This window comes from Pan troglodytes, chromosome 6, assembly GCF_028858775.2.
Source record: "Pan troglodytes isolate AG18354 chromosome 6, NHGRI_mPanTro3-v2.0_pri, whole genome shotgun sequence".
Classification (NCBI taxonomy): domain Eukaryota; kingdom Metazoa; phylum Chordata; class Mammalia; order Primates; family Hominidae; genus Pan; species Pan troglodytes.
In genome coordinates, this window is record NC_072404.2 from 48483098 (window position 1) to 48509305 (window position 26208).

General features: G+C 41.0%; 1 protein-coding gene across 2 annotated transcripts in view; it reads right to left on the minus strand.

The window, feature by feature from the left end:
* Positions 1–26208, minus strand: part of SUGCT (succinyl-CoA:glutarate-CoA transferase) — a 769414-nt gene that overhangs the window by 2693 nt on the left and 740513 nt on the right. Inside the window, exons 16-17 of one of the 2 annotated variants that reach the window (XR_010158439.1) lie at positions 25530–25703; positions 993–1061 (exon numbers count right to left, since the gene is read on the minus strand). Coding sequence is in view for 1 of the 2 variants with exons in the window: in XM_054655560.2 (XP_054511535.1) it covers positions 25618–25703 (86 nt within the window). In the remaining variant the exon portion in view is untranslated. Of the gene's footprint in view, positions 1–992; positions 1062–18933; positions 25704–26208 lie in introns of those variants that run through there. The other variant, XM_054655560.2, reaches the window with a different exon arrangement.

Genomic DNA, 26208 nt, shown 5'->3' on the forward strand with positions numbered 1-26208 from the left:
GAATTCAAAGCCCAGGAAGGTAAAAACTAGATTACACACCACCCCTTATAGAATTATGTTTCAGGGATGTTGATTTCTGTCTGGGAATATGACACATAACACAGTAGTGGGTGAGCTCAGTCAGGACATTGATACTGCATTTCTGAGCTAAGAAAGAGTTTAGAAGTCAGCGAAGTTCATGATTCTGAGGCAGAAACCCAAGTCCCCACTCAATCTTCTCTCTCTCTCTCACACACACACACACACACACACACACAAACACACTATCAGAACAAATATTTCTCCTAACAAGTATAACCTACTTCCATCTTCCTACCCTGAACTGAAGCCCCATCCTATTATGGAGACAAAGAAGCACCAGCTAAGCTCATGACTCTTGACAACAGCACCTCCTTGAGTCTCTGGGAGGCCAGCAATGCTTGAAGGAATGCTCCCTCTCTGGGAAGATTTGTTATTTGGTTTGTCAACTCTAAGTTATAGAGCGTTCTTAAAAATTATAATTCCCATCTATTTCCTATGCAGCAATCAATGTGCTTATTCTACTTCTCCTCTCTCCTTTCTCCCAGTTTTTAAAGTTGTATTATTATATAGTCATGGTATCCATGGGATATCGGTTCCAGGACAACACCTCCCATATCAAATTCCAACGATGTTCGAGTCCTTCATATAAAACGGCTTAGTATTTGCATATAACCTACGCACATCCTCTTGCATATTTTAAGTCACCTCTAGACTACTTATAGTACCTAACACAGTGTAAATGCTGTGTAAACAGTCATTATACTCTATTGTTCTTTTATTTGTATTTTTTTATTGTTGCATTTAAAAAATATTTTCTATCTGTAGTTGTTTTAATCTGAAGATGTGGAACCCACAGATATTGAGGGCCCACATACTTGTCAGGACAATAAAAAATTACACATTATTTTTCTACCGTTGTTCCTACATTTATTTTAGTTTGGAATCTATAATTAAATATATTCAAGACTCACTATTAGTCCTTTGGCCAATGTTTCCCCAGTTCTCTCTGATTTGGATGAAGCTTTTCTCCTTGAATAGTTCTGTGGAAAGAAAGTTTCAGAGTACAGGATCACCTGAGTTGTGCATGTTCAATTCTGTTGAGGGATAGCATTGGTTCATAAACTCCTTGGATCAAATCCTTGAGTTTATCAAAAATGTTCTCCACCACGGTCTTTACTGTTGAGAATATTGATGCAAAAAAAAAAAAAAAAACAGCTCTGGAAATGGATGGTGATGATGGTTGCACAACAGTATGAATGCAGTTAATGCCGCTGAATTATACACTTAAAAATGGTTAAAATGATGGCAGGGCGCAGTGGCTAATGCCTGTAATCCCAGCACTTTGGGAGGCCAAGGCGGAAGTGCAAAGATCACTTGAGGCCAAGAGTTTGAGACCAGCGTGGGCAACATAGTGAGGCCCCATCTCTACAAAAAATTTTAAAATTAGCCAGTGTGGTGGCATGTGCCTGGGGTCCCAACTACTTGGGAGGCTGAGACAGGAAGATCACTTGAGCCCAGGAATTTGAGGCTGCAATGAACTATGATCGCACCACTGCACTCCTCCAGCCTGAGTAACAAAGTGAGATCCTGCCTCTAAAGAAAAAAAAAAAAGAAAAAAAAAATTAAAATGGTAAATTTTTTGTCATGTGTATTCTACCACAACAATTTTTTTTCAAGGCACCTATTAGATGCCAGGAAATGTTCTAGACCCTGAGTACACAGTAGTGAATGAGAGAGACAGATATTTGGCCATTGTGAAATTTGCCATTCAGAGGGAAATGTAGAAAATAAATGGCGTTATATGAATGAGACACAGTGCAGTGTAGTGATAAAAAACTTGAACTGGGAGGAAATACATTTCTGTTGTTTTAAAACAAAAAACCTACAAATATCATAATCAATATTAGTTATGTTTGCTCTATTTCCTTTTATCATCTCTTTTCATTAATATTTACTTGTTCTTCTGCTTTTTTTGTGAGAAAACATAAATTCTTCAGGTTGTAATCAAAAGAGAGAATGTTTTAAGTCAATGAGAAAATCACTCTTAAGATACACATATTGTTCAGAATCGTCTTCTCACAACCAAGGGTTTCTTGCTGCTTGGAAATGGCGGGTAAGTCATTTTTATGAACCAAATGATTCAAGTAAAAAGATTTACTCAATACGAATAGTTTATTTATTTGTTGGAGATATGTATCAAAGTTCTCAAACAACTGTGAGTGATTCCATCACGAAAATGCTCTAAAATTGTTATCCTATTAGAGGTTTCTTCAGAATTGAACATCTCACTCCATGAGTTAACCATGTTATAGAGATTTTACTTGAAAGTAATGAAACTATTTACCACACTAAAAATACCATCTGCCACTTGTTTTCAGGCAAACTTGGCTCATATGATAAAACTAGAATGTTTTAGACATCTTGTACTAAATCTGGATATTGGTGTTATCAAAGTAGAAAGTGAAAGAATAGGAAGTTAACTATGTGTTTCGAAAAAGGGATTGTTTTACACACATACACACACACATATATACATATACATATATGTGTGTATACTTACTTCCCTAAACCTAAATCTCCATCCTCTACCTGAAGGCAATAATATATGTCTTCAGCTTCTAAATATTTTTTATTGCAATAAAATATACTTAACATGTATCATCTTAACCATTTTAAGTGGCATCAAGTACATTCACATTGCTGTGCAAACATCATCACCATCCATCTCCAGAAGATTTTCATATTCTCACAATGAAACTCTGTCCCTGTTAAACACCAACTCCCCATTCCTCATTCCTTCCACCCTGCAACCCCTGGAAACGGCCATTCTACTTTCTGTCACTATGAATTTGACTATTCTATTATGTGACAATAATTTTTAAAACTATAACCTAATTATTCTAATATTTAATACAGTTAATGAAGCAAATTACGTCCCTTAAACTATCAGATGAACCCCACATTGGTATATATACAAAGACCTCATGGTGTAAAATCCAAGCCTTGGCCTGGTGGAGACCTGCCTCCATGAGGCAAACACAAAGCCCCTTTATTTGCCCTATTTAGATGAATCCTAAACAGCCTCCCTGGCGTTCTGGGCCCTGCCATATACTCGGTATGTTTCTGATGGTGCAAACTCAGTCGTAAAAACATCTACAGTACTTGCTTTAAAAGTACTCGCTGCTACTTAACTGTAAACAGACTTGTAATTTGGCTGTAAAAACTCATGAGTTGCTGAAAGGGGCTATAATAAAGTCGTAATGATTGCTGGCGAGAACCCTGCCAGAGAGGCTGAGGGTGGTTGGCCGGCTAGGAAGGATGGTATGCGTGATGTAAGCTGCGCCAAGCTTGGGCAGCGGCCATCCAGTACTGCCTTCCGAGAGGTTCATCTTTCTTGTGGTCCTCAATTCCCAAATATATCAAGTGCTGTTGGGTTCATGGCTACTAAGCAGAAGACACAAAGTCAGTTGTCAATCTCAGCCCTACTGGGGATACAGAGGCACCCTTCAAGCCTCTCAGGGCCTTTGAACAATAGCAATCTTTCTTTTTGGTAGGAGGATGTAAGGTAACATTTGGAAATGAAGGCTGGAGAGAATGACAGTTTCCTGCTGCAAACAGGTCCCATTGAAAGCCCAGGGTGCCACCCCTTACCTTGCGTGTGATGAAAGAACTCGTCTTTCTGCAGGGATTGCTAGAGGGGGGTTTATCTAAGTAAAATGAAGCTTTTGTTGTTGTTGTTCATTCTGAGGTACTGGGAGAATATAACCAAAAGGCAGGCCTTTCAGAGCCAGAAGTGACTTGGCACCAGTAGACCTGTGTGGGGGCTTCCAACGACGGCCAAGGAAGTTCTCATATTGGACTTCTGGCTCAACAGACTGGTGTCCTAGCAAAGGCTATGGTCTTACTGAGCCACTGCCCTTCTCTTCTTCTCCCCTGGCCCTCTTCTCCCCCTTTCTGAACTCTGTCCCCATTTACTTTCCATAATTCTCTGTCTAGGCGCTGATGTAAGTGGGGCTCCCTGCACTGAGAGCTGTCCCTCAAGTGATACCTGTTCTGCCTGGAGCCCATTTAGAGCTCCCTCTCACCTCCGTCCAGCTGCACAGCCCTTCAGAGGTGGATAGTTTGGCTAGATAGTAACTTGATTACCTGCACGTGGTGACACGCGCCTATAGTCCCAGCTACTTGGGAGGCTGAGGCAGAAGAATCACTTGAACCCGGGAGGCGGAGGTTGCAGTGAGCCGAGATCGCACCACTGCATTTCAGCCTGGGGACAGAGCAAGACTCCGTCTCAAAAAAAAAAAAAAAAAAAAAAAAAGAAAGAAAAGAAAAGAAATGAAAGAAAGTAATTTGATTTGGAGTCAGGAGATCTGAACTTCGGGAAATAATTTATCTTTCAAAGCTTGGACCCTCCTCTGTAACAGGAGAGGATTAAATTCATTGCCTATGGTGTTTTCTAGTTTTAACAATTTTGGTTTTTTCAGCTACAGGGTATCTCTTGGAGCCTTTGTTTCTCTGCCTTTTCAGAAAGACAAGGCCAGAGCAGAACTGGATGCAGGAATACTTTTCTTCAGTCAAGGTCCTGGCTTAGACTTACAGAGACAGAGAGAGACATACAAATCCTGAAAATCATGTTGAAAATATGATTTCATTTACATTAAGATTTTAACATTATTAAATGATTCCAAAAGAAGTACAAGGAGATGGCTTTATAGATAGGCTGCTCTCATTAATTCTTTGTGGTTTTGATTTTTTTTTCTTTTTTTTTTTTTTTTTTTGAGATGGAGTCTCACTCTGTCACCCAGGCTGGAGTGCAGTGGTGGGATCTCAGCTCACTGCAACCTCTGCCTCCTAGGGCCAAGTGATTCTCCTGCCTCAGCCTCCCAAGTAGCTGGGATTACAGGTGCATGCCACCAAGCCCAGTTAATTTTTTGTATTTTTAGTAGAGATGGGGTTTCACCATATTAGCCAGGATGGTCTCAATCTCCTGACCTCGTGATCCACCTGCCTCGGCCTCCTAAAGTGCTGGGATTACAGGTGTGAGCCACCACACCCCGCTGGTTTTGATTTTTTTAATTGAAAAATATATTAAACATAAACATATTCTGGCCACATAATGTAAGCTTGTTTTTTTGTTTGTGTAGTCACAAGTTTTTCTGTGATGCCTGGATTTGCAGGGAAACCAGCCTGAACACTCATCTCATGGTCTCTGTTACTTGGAAGGAAAACACAGTTTCTTATTTCTTTGCAGAACCACTTGGGTGAATGTAGGCTGTTAAAGTTGAAGGTGAGCTCACGTGCTCGAATTCTGAGCCCATGTGAGGATGTCAGTAACTTCCAGTGGGGCATGAAAACGATACTGTGTTTTAACCCAAGCTCTCTTTGCCTCTCCATTCCCACTTGCCTGGATTTGGCTGGATGTGCACCGCAAGGCCCCTTATTTCTGGCACTACTGTACAAAATGACCAGTGAATCCCTCTTATGTCATGACTCTGATTCTGAGTTCCTGGAATCTTAAAAAATATCCAACACCTCTTTTCATGTTTAGCATTTCTGTACTATTTTAAAACTTTTTAAGACCGTAATTCAATTTATCCCCCATGAGAAACCAAATGTATTCTGCACTTCCCTTCATCCTTTGTGCTTACTTCTCAATTCTATTTCTGATTTATTGCCTGGCATCCTTTGCTTTGGGATCTATGTGCCAAGAAAGCCACAAGGTTAACGTGGACCTGCTCTGTGATCCTCTGTTGGAAATTGCCAGAAATCAAGGCAGTTTGGTAACATCATTCCGTGAGGCCTGAGCTTGCAGAACGCCTTGGGGATGACCTTCTTATTGGATGCACACCAACTGCACTGTCTAGTATCCTAAGGTGATGGTTGCTATATAGTGTGTGTTGTGAAGACTCGTAAGATTAAAGGTTATTCTCGTGAGATAGATAGGGCCAGGCTCCCGGGAAATTCCCCATAAGTTGAAACAAACAGTAAGGACACATTTGCCTGGCCAAGGAAGTGATCAAAGGATCTTCGTGAGAAAACAGGAGATTTAGGACCAGCCAAGAGAGTCATTGTTTTCTTCGCTGCTAGCCTGGGTCACTTCCTCATTAGTTATGTCCCCAGATATTGGTCACCAAGATCCCTGGGCCACTTTCCCAATCCTTTGTAACCAAGTTCTGCTGAGAGTCCGTGTAAGAGCTGTAAGTCAACTGAAATATCTTCTCTACAATGGACTTAAGCTTCTCAAAGCCAAATATAGTATGAATCACAAGATGAAAACCTAAAACAATCAGCTAACAGTTGGGAAACACTACCTCACTCCCCACCCCCTACAATATACACACACACACACATCCATCCAAACATTTCTTTCTTTTAAGCTCTAAGTGTCAAATATAATCCCTGGACTGACAATTATATATATTTTCCCTCATTTATCTTATATTTTGAATTGCACGTGCTTTTGAAAACCACCTAAAATCCTTTGGGGAAAAATAACGCATAGGTTAATCACTTTGTAAATGAAAAATAAATGATGTGCCATTCTTCTTCCAAGGTTTTCCCTTTCACTGCAGCCCAGCAGTCCTTACTCTGTCCTAAGTTCCTTTAGCTTCCTTGCGGAAATGCAGCTTCTAGGCTGCCTCGTGGTTTTTGCAGAGCACAGACAGCATCCTGGAAGTATGACGTGCTCTTCACTGGCAAGGACCTTCAGAGTTCCTCAGCCCCTCTCTCACTAGCTATTGACACTCCCCAGCCCAGGCTTGGGCACAGACGACGCCTTTGACAAACAAGTACTATTGTTTGGGCCAGCCAGATCTGTGGAATGAACTTTGGAACTCAAAGGGGACTAAAGATAGTTTTCTTTCACATCTGCTATGCTCCCAAGATAGTTTAAGTAAGAGTTGTTGAATGACTATGTGTTTTATGGGCACAATCTCACTTAATCCGCACAACTAGTTCATCCTGTAGACAAGGAAACAAAGGCATAAAGAGGCTTAGTCACCTGTCCAACATGAAGGAACATTGCCGGGAAGTCAGGCAATCAACTTCACAATTCAAAATCTTGGTTATGCAGGAGGAGCCAGAGGGAAAGAAATAGCTGGGCGGTTAGAAATGTGGCTTCAGCAAGACCACGGCGTTTGCTCTGGGCATTGAATGACAAGACGATTTGAAATACGCAGAGAAGCTGGAGGCTGCTTAAGGAAAAGTATGAGCCAAGTTTCCAAATCTGGAAAGCACAGCCGGTCCATCATGGGCTCTTCCCAGAGCCTGGCCAATGCTTCGCTGAGAAGGCCTCGCAGCAGCCCCCGAGGATGAAGGAGGTGGGGGTCCTTGTGCTGCTACTGTGACCTCTAGAAGAGAGAGGGCCAGGGCCCACCCACTCCCCCCCAGCCCACCGCAGCCAGATCCTGCGAAACTCCAGGCCTGGGCTGCCTTCTTTATCTTTATAATGAAGCTTAATTTATACTCTGGAGCAGAGTGCTGTGTAATGACATACATGGCCATACGCTCGGGAAGGAGTGGCAGGTTAAAGACTCAATTTCCTGGCCTCTCCAGCTTTGCGTCACCCTGCTTAATGATATTTCAACATTGAAAGGTTTGAAGTTTTTTTTCCTCTTTAAATTAAATATACAGTAGGTGTTTTGTGTTTAATTTCCTTAAGAAAAAACTGTATTGTGGGGGTGATATGGTAAAAACAGCAAAAAAAAAAAAAAGTAGGAAAGAGTCCTGGAAGTTTATAAAAACCATATTGTATGCTCAAGAGACGGGAGTTACCTTCTTGGAGCCTTTTTGTTCTCCTGGGAATACTCATAATGCCGTCTTATGAGTTTTGTTTGTTGTATTTTTCGTTGTGCTCTTGCTTTCTGTCTCAGCGTGTGCGTTGCCTCTTGAGTCGCGTGTCTTTTTATATGCTTCACAGAGGTAAATAGCTGACACCATAGCCTGGAGCAAAGAGGCTTTGGCGCAGCCTGTGTTCCATCACGTAATTGCATTCACAGGGCGTATTTATAGCCACCGAGGTGCCAAAATGGGAGGCGGAGGGGTAAATAATGGGCCTTGCCTTAAGGAAGGTTGCTCACTGAGTCAGATACACAGAGAACCTCTGCCAGTCAGGGTTGGTGGGGAGGGAGGGAAGGAGGGCGGGCGGCCAGAGATGCCAGTCTGTTCTCAGAAAGGTCAAGAGCTGTGCACAGCACAAGTTAAGGGAGCAAAGCGAGAGGAAGAGCACAGCAGGGCACTCTCTCACTCCTTCCCTATCAGAGGTTCTCCCACTGGGACCCTCAGAGCTCTGGGGGTTCTACAAGAGTGGCTTGGAGGCCACAGTTGGGGAAGAAGGAATAACAATGCCTAAGAGCCGGACGGGGCTGTAGACCCCCCTCCCCAGCCCCAAGGAGAGCCACTGCCCTTTCACTTAAATGTGGCAGTTCCACGTAACATTGTTTGAGGAATAGCTTCTTCATTTACCTAGGAAGTTTTGACTGTCCCTGATCTAGGAACTGTTCACTTTGATCACATGAATCACCTAATAGCCCCCAAAAGCCTCACCGAGTATTGTTCTCTGCCACCTCCACCCCATTTTGTGTCCAGAATTGGTAGGCTCTCGGTCTTGCTGACCGAATGAAGCCGCGTACCCTCGTGGTGAGTGTTAGTTTTTTTTTTTAGACGGAATCTCGCGGCGCGATCGCGGCTCACTGCAAGGTCCGCCTCCAGGGTTCACGCCATTCTCCTACCTCAGCCTCCCCAGTAGCTAGGACTACAAACGCCCACCACCTCACCCAAAATAATTTTTTGTATTTTTAGTAGAGCTGGGGTTTCACTGTGTTAGCGAGAATGGTCTCGGTCTCCTGACCTCGTGATCCACCCCCCTTGGCCTCCCGGAGTGCTGGGATTACAGGCGTGAGCCCCCATGCCCTGCCGAGTGTTACAGTTCTTAAAGATGATGTGTCCGGAGTTTCTTCCTTCTGGTGGGTTCGTGCTCTCGCTGACTTCAGGAGTGAAGCCGCAGACCTTCGCGGTGAGTCTTACTGCTCTTAAACGCAGAAAAGCAGCATGTCTGGAGTTGTTTGTTCCTTCTGGTGGGTTTGTGGTATCTCTGACCTCAGGAGTGAAAGCTGCAAATCTTTCCAGTGAGTGTTATAGTTCATAAAAGTGGCACGTCCAGAGTTGTTCACTCCTCCAGACTTAAGTTTGTCACTCCTGGTGAGCTGGTGGTCTTGCTGGCTTCACGAGTGAAGCTGCAGACCTTCTGGGTGAGTGTTAACAGCTCATAAAGACAGCGTGGACCCAAACAATAAGCAGCAGCAAGATTTATCGTGAAGAGCGAAAGAACACACCTTTCACACTGGAAGGGAACCTGAGCAGGTTGCCACTGTTGGCGCAGGTGGCCTGCTTTTATTCTCTTATCTGGCCCCACCCACATCCCGCTGATTGGTCCATTTTACAGAGAGCTGATTGGTCCATTTTACAGAGAGCTGATTGGTCTGTTTTACAGAGTGCTGATTGGTCCGTTTTGACAGAGAGCTGATTGGTGCGTTTACAAACCTTTAGCTGGACACAGAGTGCTGATTGGTGCGTTTACAATCCTTTAGCTAGACACAAAGGTTCTCCAAGTCCCCACTCAACCCAGAAGCCTAGCTGGCTTCACCTCTCATTTGCTGTCTTTGGAAGTCCTTCAAGCTCAGCTGGAGCCACCAGCCCCCACTGAAGGCTCTTGGGGGCCCACTGCAATGGCCACACAATGGGATCTCTCTGCTTCTGAGTGTAACACAACTCACTCTTCCCAGCCACCAGAGTGTCACTCTACAACATAACTTGGATCCTATCCCTGAATGGTTAAAGCCCTTCTGTGGCTTCCTCACGTGCTGGAAGGTAAACCCCAAATATACCAAATGTATGTGTGTGTGTGTGTGTGTGTGTGTGTGTGTGTGTGTGTGTGTGTCCAGCTTTATTGAGGTATAATTGACAAATAAAAATTGTATATATTTAAAGTGTGCAACATGATTTCTTAATGAAATATCAGTAGTTTAATTCTATTTTTGTTTCCTGTGCTTTTGGGGTCATATCCAAAAAAGTCTTTGCCCAATGTCAAGAAGCTTTTCCCCTATATTTTATTCAGTAGTTTCACAGTTCCAGCACTTACATTTAAATCTTTAATTCATTTTGAGTTGATTTTTGTATGTGGTGTGGGATAAGGGTTCAGTTTCATTCTTCTACATGTGGATATCCAGTTTTTCCAAAACCATTTATTGAAGAGACTATCTTTTCCCCATTGTGTGTTCTTGGCACCTTTGCCAAAAATCAAATGACCATAAAGGTGTGGATTTATTCTGGGCTCTCTAGTCTGTTCCACTGGTTTATATGTCTGTTTTTACACAGTGCTGTACTGTTTTGATTACAGTAGCTTTGTAGTGTATCTTGAAATCAGGTTATGTGATACCTCCAGCTTTGTTCTTTTTGTTCGAGATTGCTTTGACTATTTGAGGACTTTTGCGGTTTCATATAGATTTTAGGATTGTTTTTTCTATTTCTGTGGAAAATGACATTGGAATTTTCATTGGGATTGCATTAAATCTATAGATTGCTTTAGGTAGTGTATTAGTCCATTCTCACGCTGCTAATAAAGACATACCTGAGACTGGGTAATTTATAAAGGAAAGAGATTTAATTAACTCACAGTTCCATGGGGCTGGGGAGGCCTCAGGAAACTTACAATCATGGTGGAAGGGGAAGCAAATACAACCTTCTTCACATAGTGGCAACAAGGAGAAGTGCCGAGCAAAAGGGGAAAAGCCCTTTATAAAACCATCAGATCTCATGAGAACTCACTCACTATCATGAGAACAGCAGCGTGGGGGGTAACCGCCCCCATGAGTCAATTATCTCCCATTGGTTCCCTCCCACAACACGTGGGGATTGTGGGAACTGCAATTCAAGATGAGATTTGGGTGGGGACACAGCCAAACCATATCAGGTAGTATGACTATTTTACCAATATTAATTCTTTCAGTGCATAAACATTGGATATCTTTGCATCAATTTCTTTCATCAATGTTTTGTACTTTCAGTGTATAGATGTTTCACTTCCTTGGTTAAATTTATTCTTAAGGTTTTTTAAATTTTTAATGCTATCATAAATGGGATTGTTTTCTTATTTTTTTTCAAATAGGTAATTGTTAGTGTACAGAAATACAACTTATTTTTGCATATCAAATGTACCCTGAAACTTTACTAAATTTGTTTATTAGTTTGAATCAGATTTTTTGGTGGAATCTTTAGAATTTTTCTGTATATAAATCATGTCACTTGCAAACAGACAATTTTACTTCTTTCTTCCAAATTTGGATCCCTGTAATTTTTAAAAAATCTAATTGCTCTGGCTAGGGCTTCTAGTACTATATTAAATACAAGAGACAAGAGTAGACAGCTATATCTCAATTCCAATCCTAGGGGAAAATTTTTCAGCTTTCGGCCATTAAAAATGATATTAGCTGTTAGATTATCATATGTGGTTTTTATTATGTTGAGGCCCACAGTACCATACTGTGTTGATTACAATAGCTTTGTACTGTATCTTGAAATCAGATTGTGTGATGCCTCCAGTTTTGTCCTTTTTGTTCAAGATTGTTTTTACTATTTGAGGACTTTGTGGTTTTGTACACATTTTCAGATTGCTTTTTGTATTTCTATTTTCTTTTATGTCTAATGTGTTGAGGGTTTTTATTATAAAAAGATGTTGAAATTTTTTCAAATTTTTTTCTGTGTCTATTCAGATAATCAATAATTTTTTATTTCATTCTGTTAATATGGTGTATCACATTTACCTATTTGCATATGTTGAACTATCCTTGCATCCCACGGATAAATCCCACTTGATCATAGTTTGTGATTCTTTTTTTAATTTTTTGTTTAGGTTCAGGGTACATGTGCAGGTTTGTTATTAATATATAGTTAAATTGCATGTCATTGGGGTTTGGTGTACGGATTATTTTGTCACTCAGTAATAAACATAGTACCCAATAGGTATTTTTTTCTGATCCTCTCCCTCCTGCCACCCTCCACCCTCAAGTAGGCCCCAATGTCTATTTTCTCTTCTTGGTGTCCATGTGCTCTTATTGTTGAGCTCCTACTTATAAGTGAGCACATGTGGTATTTGATTTTCTGTTCCTGTGTTAGTTTGCTTAGGATAATGGCCTCCAGCTCCATCTATGTTGCTGCAAAGGTCATGCATAATTTCATTCTTTTTTATGGCTACATAGTATTCCATGATGAATATGTACATTTTCTTTATCCACTCTACTACTGATGGGCATCTAGGTTGATTTAATGTCTTTTCTATTGTGAATAGTGCTGCAATGAACATACACATTTATGTGTATTTATGGTAGAACGATTTATCTTCTTTTGGTTATATACTCAATAATGGGATTGCTGGGTCAAATAGTAGTTCTATTTTAAGTTCCTTGAGGAGTTGCCACATTGCTTTCTACATGGCCGAACTAATTTATATTCCCACCAGCAGTGTATAAGTGTTCCCTCTTCTCTGAAACCTCACCAGCATCTGTTATTTTCTGACTTTTTTAATAATAGCCATTCTGACTGGTGTGAGATGGTATCTCAATGTAGTTTTGATTTGCATTTCTCTAATGAATAGTGATGCTGAGTATTTTTTCAGATGCTTGTTGGTCACACATATATCTTCTTTTGAAAAGTGTCTGTTCATGTCCTTTGTCCACTTTTTAATGAGGTTGTTTTTTGCTTGTTGATTTCAGATCCTTATAGATTCTGGATATAAGACCTTTGTTGGGTTCATAGTTTGCATATATTTTCTCCCATTCTGTAGGTTGTCTGTTTACTCTGTTGATAATTTCTTTTTCTGTGCAGAAGTTCTTCAGTTTAACTAGATCCCATTTGTCAATTTTTGTTTTTGTTGCAATTGCTTTTGGCATCTTCATCATTAAATGTTTGCCAGGTCCTATGTCCAGAATGGTATTTCCTAGGTTTTCTTTCAGGATTTTTGTAGTTTTAAGTTTTGCATTTACTTCTTCAGTTCATCTTGAGTTGAATTTTGGGGTCCATTTTCAATCTTCTGCATATGGCTAGCCAGTTATGACAGCACCATTTTTTTTGAATAGGGATCCCTTTCTCCCAATGCTTATTTTTGTCAGCTTTGCTGAAGATTGGATGGCTGTACATGTGCAGGATTATTTCTGGACTCTATTCTGTTCCACTGGTCTTATGTGCCTGTTTTTGTATCAGTACCATGCTGTTTTGGTTACTGTAAACTTAACCTTGTAGTATAGCTTTTTTTTTTTTTTTTTTTTTTTCTTAAGACAGAGTCTCACTCTGTTGCCCAGGCTGGAGTGCAGTGACATGATCTCGGCTCACTCTGCCTCCCAGGTGTAAGTGAGTCTCATGTCTCATTCTCCCAAGTAGCTGCAATTACAGGTGCCTGCCACCATCTGCAGCTAATTTTTGTATTTTTAGCAGAGATGGGGTTTTGCCATGTTTGCCAGGTTGGCTTCACACTCCTGACCTCAGGTGATCTGCCCACCTTGGCCTCCCAAAGTGCTGGGATTACAGGTGTAAGCTACCATGCCCAGCCTCTTGTAGTATAGTTTGAAGTCAAGTAAATTAATGTGGCCAGGTTTGTTCTTTTTGCCTAGGATTGCCTTGGCTATTCAGGCTCTTTTGTGGTTCCATATGAATTTCAAAACAGGTTTTTTTACTGATTCTGTGAATTTTTTTTAAAAATTCTTTATTTATTGATTATTCTTTGACCCATTGGTTGTTCATTAGCATGCTCTTTAATATCCATATATTGGTTAATTTACCAATGTTCCTCATGATATTGTTTCCTATTAATAGTTTGATACAATCGTGGTCAGAAAAGATACTTGGAATGGTTTTAGTCTTCTTGAATTTGTTAAGACTTGTTTCATGGCCTACCTTATCCTTTGATTTATCCAGAAGAATGTTCCATGTGCATTTGAAAAGAATATGTATTCTGCTCCTGATGGATGGAATATTCTTTTTATATCTGTTTGATCCATTTGATCTATAACATTTGAACAGTACTGTTCAAATCCACTGTTTCCTTACTGGTTTTCTCTCCAGATAATCTATTCACTGTTGAGAGTGGGGTATTGAAGTCCCCTACTGTTATTGTATAAATGTCTATTTCTTTTTCTGTTACTATTAGCTTTATATATTTAGGGGCCCTGATGTTGGGTGCATATATATTTATAATTATTATGTCTTCTTGATGAATTGACCTTTTTATCATTATATAGCGACCTTCTTTGTCTCTTGGGACAGTTTTGACTTGAAGTCTATTTTGTCAGATATAAATATATATAAATATAACCACTCCTGCTCCCTTTTGGTTACTATTTGCACAAAATATCTTTTTCTATTCCTTCTCTTTCCACCTGTGTGCCTCCATAAAGCTAAAATGAGTTTCTTGTAGACAGCATATAGTTAGATCTTGTTTTTCAAAATCTATTCAGCCATTCTGTCAAGTTACATTTAAAAGTAATTACCAGGTCTGGGAACAGTGGCTCATGACTGTAATCCCAGCACTTTGTGAGGTCACGATGAGAGGATCATTTGAGGCCAGGAGTTTGAGAGCAACCTGGGCAACACACCAAGACCCTAGTTCCACAAAAGAAAATTTCTTTAATTAGTCAAGTGTGGTGGTGCACACCTGCTGTCTTAGCTACTTGAGAGGCTGAGGAGGGAGGATTGCTTGAACCCAGGAGTTTGAGGCTGCAGTGAGCTATGATCACAGCATTGCACTACAGCCTGGGTGACAAAGCGAGACCCTCTCTCTAAAAAAACTTTAATTTTAATTAAAAAAGAAGTAATTACTGAAGGTAAGAACTTAATGTTGACATTTTGTTTATTGTTTTCTGGTAGTATTATAGTTCCTTTATTCATTTTTCCCTCTTGCTGTCTTCTTTTGTGATTTGATAAATGTTTATAGTAGTATGATTTGATTTCTGTCTCTTTATCTTTTGTGTATGTACTATAGGTCTTTGTTTTATTTTGTGGTTATCATGAGGCTTACATTAAACATCTTATAGCTATAAAAGCCCATTTTAAGCTGATAATAACTTAATTATGACCACATATAAAAACTCTACACTTTAACTTCTCCTCCCTCCACACTTTGCTATTGATGTCAAAATTTACACCTTTTATGTATTGTGTATCCATTAACAAATTATTGTAGCTATAGTTATTATTAATACATTTATCTTTTAACTTTATACTGGGGTTAAAAGTGACTTATTCACCACTTCTACAGTGTTATTCTGAGTCTGACTATATTTTTATCCTTATGGTGAATTTTATATATTCTTTTTTTTTTTTTTTTTTTGAGACAGAGTCTTGCTCTGTCACCAGGCTGGAGTGCAGTGGCATGATCTCGGCTCACCACAATCTCTGCCTCCTGGGTTCAAGTGATTCTCCTGCCTCAGCCTCCCGAGTAGCTGGGATTACAGGTGTGCACCACCACACCCAGCTGATTTTTGTATTTTTAGTAGAGACAGCCTTTCACCTTGTTAGCCAGGATGGTCTCAATCTTCTGACCTCATGATCTGCCTGCCTCGGCCTCCCAAAGTGCTGGGATTATAGGTGAGAGCCACCTCACTTGGACTAATTTTATATTTTCATATGTTTTCAGCTTGTTAGCATAATTTTTTTCAACTCGAACTCTCTTTAGTATTTCTTGTAAAGTAGGTCTAGTGGTAATGAACTCCCTCAGCTTTTGTTTGTCTGGGAAAGTCTTTGTCTCCCCTTAATTTTTGAAGAATGGCTTTGCTGGGTATAATATTCCTGATTGGCAGTTTTTGTTCTTTTTTTCTTTCAGTACTTTATATATCATCTCACTTTCTCCTGGCTTGCAAGGTTTCTGCTGAGAAATATGTAGATAGTCTGAAGAGGATTCCCTTTTATGTGATAAGTTGCTTCTCTTGTGCTGCTTTGATAATTTTCTCTTTGACTCTGACTTTTGGGAATTTAATTATAATGTGTCTCAGTGAAGATCTCCTTACGTTTAACCTATTTGGGGTTCTTTGGACTTAGTAGATCTGGATATTTATTTCCCATTCCAGGTGTGAGAGGTTTTCTGTTATTAACTTTTAAAATATGCTTTCTGTTCCATTCTCTTTCTCTGCTCCATTAGAACTCCCATAATGCTTATATTGGGTTCCCTTGATTGTGTGTCGTAAGTTCCATAGACTTTCTTGACTCCTTTCTTTTTTTTTCCTGTACTTGGGAAATCCCAAATGACCTGTCTTTGAGCTTGCTAATGCTCCCTTTTGCTTGATTTAGTCTGTTGTTGAGCTCTATATGAAATTTTTCAGTCTAAACGTTATGCTCTTAAATTCTAGAAATTTTTTGTTCTTTTTTATGGGTTGTCTCTCTTTGTTGAATTTCTAATTATGTTCTGTATTGTTTTCTTAGTTTTGTTTAGTTTTCCATCAGTATTCACTTGTATCTCACTGAACTTCTTTAAGACAATTAGTTTGAATCCTTTGTCAAGAGGTTCATAGATATCCATTTCTTTAGATTACTGGTACTTCATTTTGTTCCTTTGTTGGTGTTATGTTTTTCTGATTATTGATGTTTCTTGTGGCTATGCATCTGAAGAAGTAAGTGCCTCCTCCAGTCTTTACAGACCATCTTCACCAGGGAAAGCCTTTTACCAGTCAGCCCATGCAGAGGTTCTGGGTAGGCTAACTGGTGGGGCTTGTGGGCAGGCTTGCTGTTGGAGTCTTCAGGCAGGATGGCCTGATGCCTGAGTCAGCAGGTGAGCAGGCCTAGAGCTTGAGCCCAAAGGGGCTGGCCTGGTACTAGGGTCCACTGGGCTGAGCCTGATGACTGAGTCCTCAGATGGGGCAGAAGCCTGGGTCCATGGGGGTGAGCCAAGAGCATGGGACAGGGAAGTGGCCTGGACATGGGGGCATACCTAGAGCCTGGGTCCACAAGGGTGAAAGCCCAAATATTAATATATTTATACTATTATAAATATATTAATATTTATGTATTAATATAAATATTTATATTATATAATATAAATATATAATATAATATAAATATATAATATAAATATTTAATTATATAATATAAATATAAATATATAATTAAATATTTATATAATAATATAAATTCAAAAACTCAGCAGCTTACACACTCTTAGGCTTACCTCTCAGTTGCTCACCTGTCTCCTCATTATGCCCCATATGGCAACCCACACAGAACTTTTATTCATTCAATGATTGAATCAGTGCTCATTGAACAACTACTATATGTCAGATATGCTGTCACTGCTAAGTGAACGATGCAATATGACTGACCTCATGGAGTTTGCATTCTACAGGACAAAGGCAGAAATAAACACAAATACCCAAATAACATGGTTGTCAGGTATCATGTTGAAAACAAGGGGGTAAAAGGGTACAATCTGAGTTGTGGGACTATTTTATATAGTGCATGAGACTTAGTCTTTGAACTTAGACTTTGAACTCAGGAAAGTGATAACAGGGATAGTCTTTTCCTGGGATTTTGCTTGTAAAAGGTCCAGTGGAATAGAACCGTGAGAACTGTTGTCAGTAGGTAATAAACTACTTGACCTATATTAATAAGTCAAAGGAATTTTGAAGGGAGTTTCTTAGGCAAGAGATTGGTGATGAGATAATTTGTTATGTGTCCACATGGGATTCCACAGAAAGAGATCTCAGCCTGGGGCATAAGAATCTACTCTCAAGCCCTCAAGGTAGTGAATTATGGGGGTCTGAGCATGTGTTCTGTTTCTGATTCTGAAGACAGCTAAGGCTCATGATCAGGCCCTTAAAAAGGCCCCTGGGAACTACTTTTGATGGCATTTCGGTGCTTGGGATAAGGCATAACCTTTCCAAGATCCTGTCTCAAAGCCCATGCCAAAGTTAACAGTACTCTGAGACACTCTCTCCTCCCAGCAAGGTGGATCCACAGAACACATAACCGTCAAGGATTGCCACTAGCAGTCCTCCCAGGGAACACTTCAGACCATGTGTTTCAAGATCATCAAGTCCAGCTAAAAGCCACAGACTGATCCCCCGTACTTTCCAGATGTCCCTTGAGAGCCATGACAGCCAGCTGGCTGGCCTACCCACCAGGGTCCACGCTTTTACCAGCTGTGATCCACCACTGCCTGCCCAGCCCATCGATGTACTTCAAGGCACAGCTTAACTCCTGGACCAGCCTTCTTCCTACCACCCTCCTGCCCCATTCATCACAGTCAAGCTCCAGTGCATTTTCATTTTCTTGCCACTTTTGTGCCAAAAGAAAATCAGTCAAAGAAAACACAATCCATGCAGCAGTATCAGGCCACAGGCTTTTTGTCTCAGCCTAACTGACAGCTAAGGGAGGAGAGCAGCAGAGCCAGCCTAGCTGAGCAGAAGCCATGGCTCTGGTTCCAGAAACAGAAGTGGACACTGCCACACCCAGGTGCATCTGAGTCCCCTTCCAATGCATACTTGGGAGTAGGTGACCTGGGCTCTTCTCAGACTTCCTACTTGACACCTCCCTTCCACCTGTAATCCTTTGGCCCTGACTGATGCAGTGAGCAGTACCTATCTGTGGTCTGCCATAAATCCTCCCAAGTGCAGGTGCACCCAACCCATGCCTGTAGTCCCTGCTTGGGTGTTCCAGTATACCACACCCAAAGTGCACCTTGCCTTATTATGTGACATGGTTATTTTTTTTAAAACCTATGAATGTGCCTTAAAGCACAAGGCTTAGAATGTCATTAATTTTTGCTTCCTATGCAAATCAAGCTTATTTTAATTTTTCAAAAACACTGCTGGAAAACCTGATCTTGGGTATATCTCTACCTCTACCTTTCTTCTTTCTTTTTTTTTTTTTTTTTTTTTTGGATGGAGTCTCGCTCTGTCGCCACACTGGAGTGCAGTGGCATGATCTCGGCTCACTGCAACTTTCGCTTCCCGGGTTCAAGTGATTCTTCTGCCTCGGCCTCCCTATCTCTACCTTTTGTGGTAGAAAAAGTACCTTTCTTTCTACTTCATGGAGAACCATTTGCATATATTCCCAGAGTTTTCCAAGTCCATGTTGGAAGCAGAGTAGGAGAGGAAGCCTGCTGTAGGAGAAGTGACATAGATTTAGGAGTGAGATGCCCCAGGTTTCAGTCGAACATGAGTTCCTCTCGGTCTGTGTAACCACTTTATTCTCTGACATTCAATATTTTATCTGCAAAATGAGGGCATGGATGCCTATGGAGCATAGGGTAGTATAAAATGCATTGGCTTTGGAGTCAGATGTACCTTGTTTTCAACCCCAGCTCTGCCACTTCAGAGATAAAATAAGATGCTGCATGTAGAATGCTTAGTGCCACACCTGCCATAGTGAGCCCTTTAGTGGCACCTGACCCTGCTGAGCCCTCCCTTATTTGAAAGCACTCTCCAACCCCCACTTTCCGGTACCACATTCCCCTGCTTTTCATCCAAATTTATTGGGCACTTCTTTTCAGTGTCTTTACTGGCTCTGCCTTCTCCTCCCAAACACAAAATTTTGGAGTTGCTTGGAGGTTAGTTCCAGAGCCCTGTCTTTTTCCTCTCTTTCAGGAAGCTCAGCCCTCCCACCTTTGTCTCTCTAGTCCAGACAACTCCCAGGGCATTGAAAGGTCTTAGATAAACATATGCCTACCTAAGGACCTATTTGAACTTCTCAAAATCAGAACTCTTGTGTCTTCCAGCCAAAGCACCTTCTCACCCCTGTGTATTCTGTCTCAGTCAATACTACCACTGTTGGCCTGGTTGCTGAATCCAGAAACTTAGGAGACTTTCTTAACTCCAACCTCTCTGTCTTCACTACTTTTCTAATCCATTATTGAGCTCTGTGATTCTATGTTAAAAAGACATTTTGAATCTATACTTGTCTCCATGACTCCTTCCACTACCCTTGTAGCAATGAAGGTCATCACAACCTCTTGCTCTTACTACTACAGTAGTTTCCTAACTGGTTTCCAGCTTCCAGACCTTTTCCTACCCAACACAGTCTCCAAATATGTATGGTCTTTCTGACTCATAAGTATGTCATATCACTCAGCTGCTTAAATTCCCCTTGGTAACTTTCCATTTTATTTAGAAATATTAATAATTTCAGACTATCCTTCAGGACTTAGAATGTTCTTTATCATCTGGCCTCTGCTTCAATCTTCAACTTCACTACTTGCCACTCTTCCAGCCACTGGTTATACTGGTCCTCTTTTCCACCTTGAGGTCCTCAAAGGTTCTATTTCATGGGCTTAGGACTCCCTGCCATTTCTGGTGTACAGGACCTTTATCTAATATTGGACTCAGGTATAGGTCCAAGGGAGACGGAAGTAGGAGATCCCGTGGATTTATAATTGTTCCTACTCTCTCAAGCTACATCTTTGACCAAGAGTCAAGTTCCTGAAGTGGTTATTTTCCCTGGCAGTACCCTGATTTCTCATATAAACAGACTTTTCTGGGCCTGTCCTTCCAATAGTTCAGACCTGTCAGTAGGTCTGAATTACAGGGGTAGAAACAATCCTAAAGCATATGCTGGGATGCTTACTGCATACCAACATGGGTATCTCCAAATTATCTTGCCTGTTGGGGTTAATAATTCTGGGAGTTGGCTAGTTAGCAGGCCTAGGAGAATGACCACTATGGAGGCATCGCATTCTGGAAGAACTTCTTAGTGTATTAGTCAAGCCATCCAATATTTTGGCCCAGCTTATTTCTTCATTCACTATTCTACCCACACACATGCATCTTGCTATCCACACACAATTCATTGCTTGATGAATTTACCTTTCACAGCTCTGTTTTCATTCTCTACCTGTAATACTTACTTAGCCACTGTGGAAGCCACACTCTCCTTCAAGTCCCAATCTGAATGTCAACTCATGAATACCCTGAATCTAAGTGTTCATCCCCACAGTAGCTTAGTGTTGTCTTCTTGGAGCTCCAAGTGATGGTGCTTATTCCCCGCTAGTGGCCCCTGCCACATCCTACCATGGTACATCAGGCACCATGCTGTGCATTTTATAAGTCTTATCTAACATAGTACCTACGAGATAGGGTACCATCAATAGCCCCAGTATACCCATGAGGAAAATGAAGCCTAGAAAATAAAGTGGCATGTCCACATTCTTAATTCAAACCCAATCTGTTCTACTCTATCATGCATTGTTTTAGCCATTGCACTATTTTGCCTCATTTCAAAGCATGACTCTCCATATTCCTTGAGGCTCATGTTTATATATACTAGGCCTCCACATTATATGAAACACTGACACTTTCCAGGCCACACACTGTTAATAGAGTGGTTTCCTATTCTGCTTCTGTAAAGTCTCTTAAAAGTCGGGGGAAAGGTAAAGAAAGGTCCATCCACAACAGCATTAACTATCTGTTATAATGAGAAAAAGTTGAGAAATTGATATCTAAATGTTTCCAACACCAACATTAGCTTAAATTCTCATCCCCACCCTTGGCCTAGGAGGGTCACACCAAGACAAGTCAGATTGCCCTTTGGAGCCCATTCATTAGAGAAGGGAAGTGTTTTATGTGGCCTCAGCTTGGGATGAAATAATGATTGCCTTTCCTCCCAGCAGGTCTCACCCCATCTCAGGAAGACGTCAGGGGTCATCAAAAGGACAAACTCTGGGTTGATGAGTCATTCTGGGAGAAGGCCAATCATAGGATGGAGGTGGGCTCCAGGGACTGGTGAAAGGAAATGGTACCTTTTCCTTTAAGAACTGAGGTTGAATTTAACGTGAGTCTGATGGCATGAAAAACCACCTGGGCTGTCTGGCTGGGGATCCAGGAAAGGGAACAAGGGTCCCCAAAGAGGAAGACTTATAGACTAGTTTCTGCCATGGCCCTTGGGAAATCTTTGCTGCCAAGTCTCAGGATCACAGGTGAGGCAGGTGTCAGAAATATGGGCCCGTTTTATTTTTTCCATTTGTAAATCTGGCTCCATTAAAAGAAGGAAGAAGTGGTGGAAAAAGTATACTTTTGAGGAGGCAGTAGAGCGGTGAGGCCAACAAACTCTGGTTTCTCTCCAAGCCAGTACATCTGCTGTGGCGCCCTTGGAGGACCGTTGAATCATACGGTGAAAACGCTGGAGCCTGCAAGTATTACAGCCTTTTCTGCTTCTACTGCCATTACCACCATCCTCAACACCAATACCATAACCTCGGCCACTATTCCAACTACCACTACTATCACTAGCCACTCTTTAGTGTCATTGAATTATTTGGCAGGTACCATTATAGGTGATCTGATGTTTATTTTTCATTAATGTATATAACAGGAATTATTATCTTTAATAATGAGGAAACCAAGGTTTAGAGAGGCCAGGCAAGCTGACCAAGGCATACTTCTAAGTGGCAGAGCTCTTACCCAAGTACATCTGACACCAAGGCTCTGCTCTTAACCACTATGACAGATGAAAGATTCCCTTTGGGGCAGAGAAGAAGAGTTCAGATTAACAAACCACAAACTGTAAAGTAACGATAAGTCCTACTCCACATCTCTCATCCCCAACTACTCTCCTGCTCACTCATACTTTGTGACTCCATCGCACTCTTTAGAATAACCAGTCTCTCTCCTCCTTTGGGGCTATCACTCCCTTGCCTGTTTCTACCAAGCAAGAGGTGATTGTCATGTTTCTTCTAAATTGCTATAGCCATTCTTGCCTTCTCAGCAGGTCATTGTGACCTCTGCTTGAAAAATGCGGGAAAAAATTCAGGAAAAACTCTCATCCCTTAATATCAATCACTGCAGAACAGGCGGGCCAAATATTAACATGTGAGGATTTAGCCAAGCAAGGAGCATCTCCAGCCTCATCATAATGGCATCCAGAGAGCCCACAGCACCCCACTGAGTTCAGGGAAACTCAGTCATAAAGGGACATCCCATCTCTCTAGGGATCCAAAACCATTTGTTCCCTCACCAGAGGGTTATGAGCAAAGGAAACATATTTGAGTCTGGAAGCCTGAACATGCTTTTCAATCATGAGCAAAGTATTAATGCTGATACAAATCTGGACAGGGAGACAGTCTGCTGAAGGTTCCTGAAGTCTTTTCTCCACTATGCCAGCAGCTGAGGAGAGAATCAGCCAGGTAGCAGTTTCCTATTGCTGGCTTGGAAAGTTTTCCAGTGGACTCTTCAAGCATAAATATATTGGAATGAGTCTGATCCCAGGAAAAGCACCAAATGTCAGGAAAGTGGAACATAAATCTTGCCTAGGGTGGAGATTCCTTGACAGTAGATTTTTTTTTCACTAGTGATACAAGAGAGAATGTGAAAGTTCAGCCTGATTTTGTGAGCTATGATCATAGTATTTCTCTTTCTGGAAGAAACTTGGCATTGCCTCCAGAGTGTTTCTGTGATTTAAGCTTATGGAAACTGAATTTACTGGAGACTCTGTCTGTGGTTGCATATCCTGCTCCCACAGTGGGGAGCCAGTTCAGTGGGATATGCCCTGAAGTAGGTAGACCAGGATTGACTGATGTTTTGGGACTGAGATAGGGATAAATCAATCCACTGCTTATACTTATAGTAAAACACATGGGAAGTTAAGCATGTTTACATTACAAAATTCATACATTAAAACAGGTAAAGTACATCCTGGAAAGTCCCACCCTTAACTTCTAGAAGGCCAATTTAACACTATTTACAACAATTATAGCAGCCAACATTTAACAAGGCCTTATTCTGTAGTAAGCATTTTGCATGTATTGTGTCACTCAGTCATCCTGACAATTCTGTGAGATAAATAGCTATATTATGCCTACAGGTAAAACTGACACAGAGAGGATCAGAAACTTTTCTAAGTTCATACAGAATATGGGTCAGAGTAAAGATCTGACCTTAGGGTGTTAAACTCCCAGGCCCATGCTGTTAATTTCTATGTAATGCAAACTAAGGATCAAATAAAAGAAACTCGAAGAGTCCCAATTTAATTGTTGTTCTCCATTCTCTAACCCTTGAGATTCTCAAAGTCGCACATGAAGGTAGACTGTAGGAATAAAGAACAGCTGAGTTACTGGGGCCAAGGTCCCAAATCACCAGAGGCAAGCTGTTTTTTATTCCAAATATGCAAGGGAAAGGTCTTCACCTCTTGCAGTTCATGAGCTGGACAGATACCTAATTAAGAAGCCTGTACTGTTAAGAAGAAAGCATGGTGAGTTCTGATGAACTGACCACACAAACTTAAGTTGGGAACACCAAGTTCTCATTGCCTTGGTTTAATCTCATGCTTTCAGTTAGGCAGGACAACTAAACCAAAGGGTTGTCAGAGCCAAGGACTAAGGCAGCAAAAGAGTCCTAGGAAGAAGGAGGAGAAAGCAGGCTGATCCACATATACTAGAAGCATAGAAAGGTTTTCAAAGCTAAACGAAGGAACAGATGGAGATGGGCTCAAGTTTTTGAGCTTCCAAACAATATGGAATAATTCTGAGAAATTACCAAGGATGAATTGTTGCTCCTAGAATAAAAAAAATATGAATCCAGTTTTACCTGATAAAACACCAATTCTGATGAACTTTTTATCTCTTCTTGACTTCAAACTTGAACCAGGAAATTAATAACATATTCATTACTTTGTTTCATTGTTTTTTCTCATCAATTACATTTATGCAATTTCAGGAAGGCCAATGTTCACCTGTAACATCTTTATTAGTTTTACCTTTAACCTGAATTCAATGGGTAGCAGACTTCACATGCAATTAGTGTGAGCCTTAATCAAAGAGCTTTATTGTGTGTTCTAACAGGAAGCATATCTATAGTCCTCTTCTGTTAATGACAGTGGGGATCTTGAGAACACACGCACAGACACACACAGCCTTGATGTGTGCTACCAATAAGATACATTCTACAGGGACCATTGAGTATTGCCTTCCATAGGAGAAAAGAGGATAAAATTTTATAGCAGGAAGTAGCTAAGATGATCCTCTTTATAACCTGACCATAAAGAAATCCAACCAGTGGATGATAGACACCAGAGCTCCATGCTCCACAGAACAACTGGGTCATTTTGACTGCTTCTGAATAGAAGTAAACAGAGCTTTATGTAAAATTGTTTATACTGGCCAGACTTCAAGAACTTCAACTTTAGTGTTGGATATTTCAAAACCTTCATAAATTAATGGATTTTTCCTCCATAATTTGCAACCCAGTGGATCATCTTCTGATGCCTGGAGAGCAATGGGAGGCATTCCTGTGTGTGGCAGAGCTGGTCAGTTGCTCTCATCTATAACAAGGACATTTCATAACTTCCAATACTTTGTCTAAAAGGAAACTAGAAGCAAACAAAGGTGTGAGAAAAGGGACCTTTCTCAGGGATTTAGACCAATATTAGAGCCAATGTTGATTTCCTTAGCAAACCAAATGACCGTCTTCGTGATGGTTTTCACATGTGCATTTTTACTACCCTAGTCCTTAATGTTACTTTAGATTATGCCTTTTTCCAGGGCTTACCCTTTAGCTTGTCAAGCTCCTCCTTCGGCTTTCCCTGGGGTGGGAGCGAGGGCTTCAGAATAAACACAGTTCTTCTATCAACAGGACTTCATCTTGACTCTCTCCAGAACCACACTGTGTGGTAGAAGCCAGTGTCAACTTCCACATGGTGAAGGATGCCACTGTGCCTGAGATCTGGAAAAGAGATTGGGGTTATTTCCCAGCCTGCTGCTTTACTTGGCATGCAACTATCATGTTAAGAAAGGGCTTAACAATGTCCTCTTTTATATCAGGATATGGGGCCACCCCCATCTCCCAGCCAAAACAATAAAAGGAGCATTTGATATGTAATAAAGTGGCTGTTGCTCAGATGACCCATCCTCCCAAGTTCCATAAACATGTACCTGAGTCTTAAGGGAGAAGGCAGGGGGCTCAACTTGACAGAGAGGTTTCACTAAAATCTCTGTACATCATTGAGTCCCCAGAAGAATTGCTTTTCTATTCATGTAATGAATGGAACACAAATATGAAGAGGAGGAATTCTTCCCACTTTAAAGGGAATGGGAGCAGCTTTAGCACACCGGGGAATGTAGGAAACATAGAAGAGTTGTGTTCTATATAGCAGTGACAGGTTATGGTTTCAAACTAGCCAAGGCTTTGGCTGATGGGTCATGAGAAGTAGTTAATGATGGGTGCCTCT